This window comes from Sinocyclocheilus rhinocerous, unplaced genomic scaffold (genome assembly GCF_001515625.1).
Source record: "Sinocyclocheilus rhinocerous isolate Xijiao unplaced genomic scaffold, SAMN03320098_v1.1 scaffold2733, whole genome shotgun sequence".
Taxonomy (NCBI): Eukaryota; Metazoa; Chordata; class Actinopteri; order Cypriniformes; family Cyprinidae; genus Sinocyclocheilus; species Sinocyclocheilus rhinocerous.
In genome coordinates this window covers 76,505-82,142 of record NW_015650021.1, presented here as the reverse complement: position 1 = coordinate 82,142, position 5,638 = coordinate 76,505, and the positions used below count along the sequence as shown (strand labels likewise).

Here is a 5,638-nt window from a genome sequence, read left to right as displayed (position 1 = left end):
GGTCGGTCTTTCTCTGTGTGTCAGTAGTTCTCTCTCTGTGTGTCAGTAGTTCTCTCTGATTGGTCGTTCTCTCTCTGTGTGTCAGTAGTTCTCTCTGATTGGTCATTCTCTTTCTGTGTGTCAGTAGTTCTCTCTGATTGGTCGTTCTCTCTGTCTGTGTCAGTAGTTCTCTCTGATTGGTCATTCTCTGTCTGTGTGTTAGCAGTTCTCTGATTGGTCGTTCTTTCTCTGTGTGTAAGTAGTTCTCTCTCTGTGTGTCAGTAGTTCTCTCTGATTGGTCGTTCTCTCTGTCTGTGTCAATAGTTCTCTCTGATTGGTCGTTTTTTCTCTCTCTCTCTCTGTGTCAGTATTTCTCTCTGATTGGTCGTTCTCTCTCTGTTTGTCAGTAGTTCTCTCTGATTGGTCGTTCTCTCTCTGTTTGTCAGTAGTTCTCTCTGATTGGTTGTTCGCTCTCTTTGTCTCAGTAGTTCTCTCTGATTGGTTGTTCTCTCTCTGTGTGTCAGTAGTTCTCTCTAGCCGGGTTTGCTCAAAACTGGAATATCGCATAAAACATTTGCGAACAAGCATCGTTTCCATCCAACAAGTCAAAGAGAACAAAATCGTCACTTTCTGATAAACTGGCACTATAAATCACTAAGAAAAGTAGGAGAATATAATAATTTTCATATATATTAAATTACTTGCGTCTCAGAGTGAGCAGATGAAACACGAATGCTATCATTGCTTTCGGAGGTGGATGCTGCTGTTTAGGAACGCAGTCGTGTAAGACATTTCTGGGAGGCATTTTACAGAAATACTTTGATGACAGATTTGCTCGTACATTTCCGAATGACCATAACAACATTTCAGATGCTGTGGAATGAGATCAGTCCGCTGGTTAGTCAGGTTTTGCCGTCCCATAACGCAAAGTCACATGACTTTTTTGATGCGCTTGGAGGAATTTATTCGCAAAATGCATTTCCATCTCCCATTATTCACATCGACCCTTTTTTGCACAAGTCAAAAACCACCTCAAGCAAGCGTAAAACTTTTTTGCGAATTAAGGGATTTTTATTTGATATTTGGCATTTCCATCACTCGTTTCTCATGCGATACTTCAAAATGCGCATTAAAATAGGGTGATGGAAACATAGCTTCTGATTGGTCGTTCTCTCTCTGTGTGTCAGTAGTTCCCTCTCTGTGTGTCAGTAGTTCTTTCTCTGTGTGTCAGTAGTTCCCTCTCTGTGTGTCAGTAGTTCTCTCTCTGTGTGTCAGTGTTTGTCTCTGACGGCTGCTCCTCCTCCTCCTCAGCTGTGATGTCTGCGCAGGAGTGATGGTTTAGCGCAGCGGTCAGCCGCGGCGGAGCGTGGGATGTTACGCTGGACGGTGCACCTGGAGGGCGGCCCGCGGAGGGTCAACCACGCGGCTGTGGCGGTCGGACACAAGGTCTACTCCTTCGGAGGATACTGCTCCGGAGAAGACTATGAGACCTTGAGACAGATTGACGTGCACGTCTTCAACACGGGTTAGTTTGGTTAACCGCCCTCTACCAGCCGCTGCAAACCTGCATGTAAATGTGAGGTGAACTGATGCTCAGATTCAAACGAGCTCCACACAGCAGTCAAATTCAGATGAAAATCATCTGCTTTATGGAGGATAGACGCACAGAATAATACACTGATGATGAATGAAAGAAAAACAATATCAGCTGTTTCTAATGTCAGTTTTCTGGATTATAAGGTTGAATGTGCCATAGCTAGGCATATGACGTTATCAACTTTTCATGTTGCGATTAATTGCTAATGCTTTTATCACAGTATACGGTATTATCATATTGAAATGTAGTTGCAAAAAGTGGTCATAATACAGTATAACAGGTTTTTAAAATATATTTATTTATGAGTTTGCAATATAACAACAGTCAACACAATAAAAAAAAAATTCTACATTACATAGCATCAGAGTATACAAATATGAAAACATACATCATCAAATCCAAATTTTATTAACAAATTAAAACTGAAATCAAATGATAGCACATGAATGGTCAGTGTGAAAACAATGGATATTAAGTTATATAGGCACGAGTCAAAGGGTTCATACCAGGTCCAAAAAATATTCCATGTCTCTAAGATGATGTGGGTTCTGTTTTTTAAACTGTATGTGTGAGTGTGTATCATTTATGATATTTTTAAATAATTAAATTGTTGAAGGGTGTTCCTTTTTCCAGTTTATTAGAATACATTTCTTAGATATGTTAGAGATCAGACCTACCCTTTTGATTATCGTGATATATCGCATTGCTGAATACCGGCACATGTCTGGCCATAAGTTAGCTTTCCTGTACATCACGGGTTTGCAACACCAAGGTCATGGGTTCGATTCCCAGGCAATGCATGAACTAAACATGTGTGTAACTTGAATGCAGTGTAAGTTGGTTTGGATGAAAGCATCCGTGGAATGCATGAATGTAAGTGTAAGTCAGTGTGTGTGTGGTTCTTTCAGTGTCTCTGCGCTGGACGAAACTGCCGCCGGTGCGCACCGGAGGACGGGAGCACGCTCGGGAAGTGCCCTACATGCGCTACGGACACACGGCGGTGCTGGTGGAGGAGACGGTGTTGATCTGGGGCGGCCGGAACGACACAGAGGGCGCGTGCAACGTGCTGTACGCCTTCGACGTCTGTAGGTGTCCCACAGAATGAATGCTCTCAGGTTTATCTTCACTGTCTTACACTGATGTTTTAAGCCTTGTGTGCTGGAAATCCTTTACCTAACCCGGCCAAACATGGCCAGCCTTTTAAAATGCTTGTGAATCCCTTATTATGCTATATTATCACCAAATCTTACATTCAGTCTTTTTATCAACTTGTTTTCAGTCAGTCAGCACAGGTTTGTGTTTATTTTTAAAGCTGATGCTCCTGAGAGAGTGCTGACTGACTGAAAACAAGTTGATAAAAAGACTAGGCCTAATTGTAAGATTTGGTGATAATATGTGAGCCTGGAGCACAAAAGCAGTGTTAAGTCGCTGGGGTATAGTTGTAGCAATAGCCAACAATACATTGTATGGGTCAAAATTATACATTTCTCTTTTATGCCAAAAATCATTAGGATATTAAGTAAAGATCATGTTCCATGAAGATATTTTGTAAATTTCCTACCATAAATATATCAAAACTTAATTTTTGATTAGTAATATGCATTGCTAAGAACTTCATTTGAACAACTTTAAAGATGATTTTCTCAATATTTAGATTTTTTTGCACCCTCAGATTCCAGATTTTCAAATAGTTGTATCGCAGACAAATATGTAGGGAGGTTTCTTGAAGCGTCTTGGAGACACAGTTCTTCTGGATTGAGTCTGTCTCAGTTTGTTCTGTTTCTTCATGTCATTCCAGACAGACTGATGATGATCAGATCAGATCTCTAACTTAGTGTGGTGTGTGTGTGTGATAGTGTGTGTGTGTGTGTGTGTGTGTGTGTGTGTGTGTGTCTCCTCAGCTCAGCACCGCTGGTTCACTCCCAAGATCTCCGGGACGGTCCCAGGTGCCAGAGACGGACACTCAGCCTGTGTTCTGGGAAAGGCGATGTACATCTTCGGTGGATACGAGCAGCTGGTGCGTAACTGCAGAGATGGAGTGATTATAATCAGCTAACGAGCGCGTGACGAAGCGTCTGACCGTGTTTGTGTTCTCAGGCCGACTGTTTCTCCAATGAGATTCACAAGCTGGACACCAGCAGCATGTGTTGGTCACTAGTGAGCGCCCGGGTGAGTGTGATTCGCTCAGAAACCTCACTAGTCTCTTATCAACAGGTGTGCGCATGCATCATGACATCATCACTGTGCTGCAGCAGAGCATCATGGGATATAAGGTCTGCCTTATGCAAAAAAAAAAGCACAAACATCTTAAAATTGTATTTTTGCCAACTGCAGCAGAGCTGTTTTCTCCTGTGTGTTTTAGTGAATAAATATATATTTAGATTTCATTCTCGTCCATCCACATGCTTGGAAGAAAAGACTCATGACCTTCACTGCTGACCAAGCATTACTCGCAGTTTTAGCTCAGAAGAGGGATATTAGATGGTGGTATAATTCACTGTTTAAGAACGGATCTTTGATGCTCAACAGCATGATCTGTGTAATCAGCTGATTCTGTATTGAGACGCAGCCGGTGTTTGTGGTCTTCTGTCACTAGATGGCGTCATAGAGCTTCATCAGGTCCTGATCTGTGTGTCTATAGAGCATGATGTAATGGACTGTATGTGATTCTCACTCACTGTTACTGTAATATCAACAGACAGTGGTGTGAGTGTGTGTCTGTGTGAGTGAGAGAGTGTGTGTGTCTGTGTGTAAGTGCATGTGTGTGTGAGTGCATGTGTGTGTGTGTGTGTGCCACATCTGGTGTGTTGTCTGGCTCTGAGGTCTGTGGTTGGTCTCTCAGGGCACTCCGGCTCGATGGAGAGACTTCCACTCTGCTACCATCATCGGCACCAAGATGTTCGTGTTTGGAGGAAGAGCGGATCGATTCGGTCCTTTCCACTCCAACAACGAGATCTACTGCAATAAAATCAAGATCTTCGACACGGAGACAAACTGCTGGCTAAACACGGCGTCTGCACACACCAGCATGAAACAGGAAGTTGTTGTAACTCATGCATACAATGCCCAATCTGCCCTGGCCTGAACACATCTAAAGGCCAAGATTCAGTTATAGTCTGTTGGCAGTAGGACGTTTGGCACATATAAATGACTTGGATATATTCCTCCTATATTTTCCACTATAAATGCATATTGCCCACCGTTCGCTGTTTTCCTGAAGCCACCGGGTGCGAGGGCCCTTTCATCGCTGCTTGCAGCTTTAATGATATTAATGTCATTCATGTTGTTTGACATGATCAGGGCCAGTATGTTTGAGTTCATTCAGCAGTTTGAGCAGATGCTGATGCTGTTCATCTTCCAGCTCTGATGTCTGTGTTCACACACGTCTGTTCTTGTGTTCAGAGGCGTTCTCCTGGAAGAAGGTGGAGCCCAAGGGCAAAGGCCCGTGTCCCAGACGGAGACAGTGCTGCTGTATGGTGGGAGATCGCATCATCCTCTTCGGAGGAACCAGGTGAGATCCTCATGCTTCACTCGCTTCTGCTGTGTGCTTCCTTCCAAAGGGAGTTTACTGGGAAACAAACATGCACAAGTGATGCACAACCATGTGGTGTTGAGCGTAAAACTGCATGATCATCCGTCACATACATGACAGCGTTCAACTGCAGCAAATCAGTCTGAATGTAGAGACGCAGGATAAATATATGTCGAAATTCTAGAAAATCAAACTCAAGTCAAACTTTAAATGTTGACAAAACCTTGTTTGAAACCTTTGAAAAGAAAAAAGTTCTGGAGTTTAAAAAGCCTTGACATTTGAAGGTTTGTAGGCCAGATAGATAGATAGATAGATAGATAGATAGATAGACAGACAAATAGATAGATAGATAGATAGATAGACAGACAGACAGAGAGACAGATAGATAGATAGATAGATAAATAGACAGACAGACAGATAGATAGATAGATAGACAGATAGACAAATAGATAGATAGACAGATAGATAGATAGACAAATAGATAGATAGATAGATAGATAGATAGATAGATAGACAGACAAATAGATAGA

At 42.4% G+C, this 5,638-nt stretch overlaps 1 protein-coding gene across 1 annotated transcript in view; it reads left to right on the top strand.

The window, feature by feature from the left end:
- klhdc3 (kelch domain containing 3) overlaps positions 1-5,638 on the top strand; it is a 25,915-nt gene that overhangs the window by 4,545 nt on the left and 15,732 nt on the right. Inside the window, exons 2-7 of the mRNA XM_016516392.1 lie at positions 1,255-1,504; positions 2,485-2,661; positions 3,478-3,593; positions 3,674-3,745; positions 4,419-4,588; positions 4,938-5,087. Of these exons, the coding sequence (XP_016371878.1) occupies positions 1,351-1,504; positions 2,485-2,661; positions 3,478-3,593; positions 3,674-3,745; positions 4,419-4,588; positions 4,938-5,087 (839 nt within the window). The 5' untranslated portion in view covers positions 1,255-1,350. The remainder of the gene's footprint in view (positions 1-1,254; positions 1,505-2,484; positions 2,662-3,477; positions 3,594-3,673; positions 3,746-4,418; positions 4,589-4,937; positions 5,088-5,638) is intronic.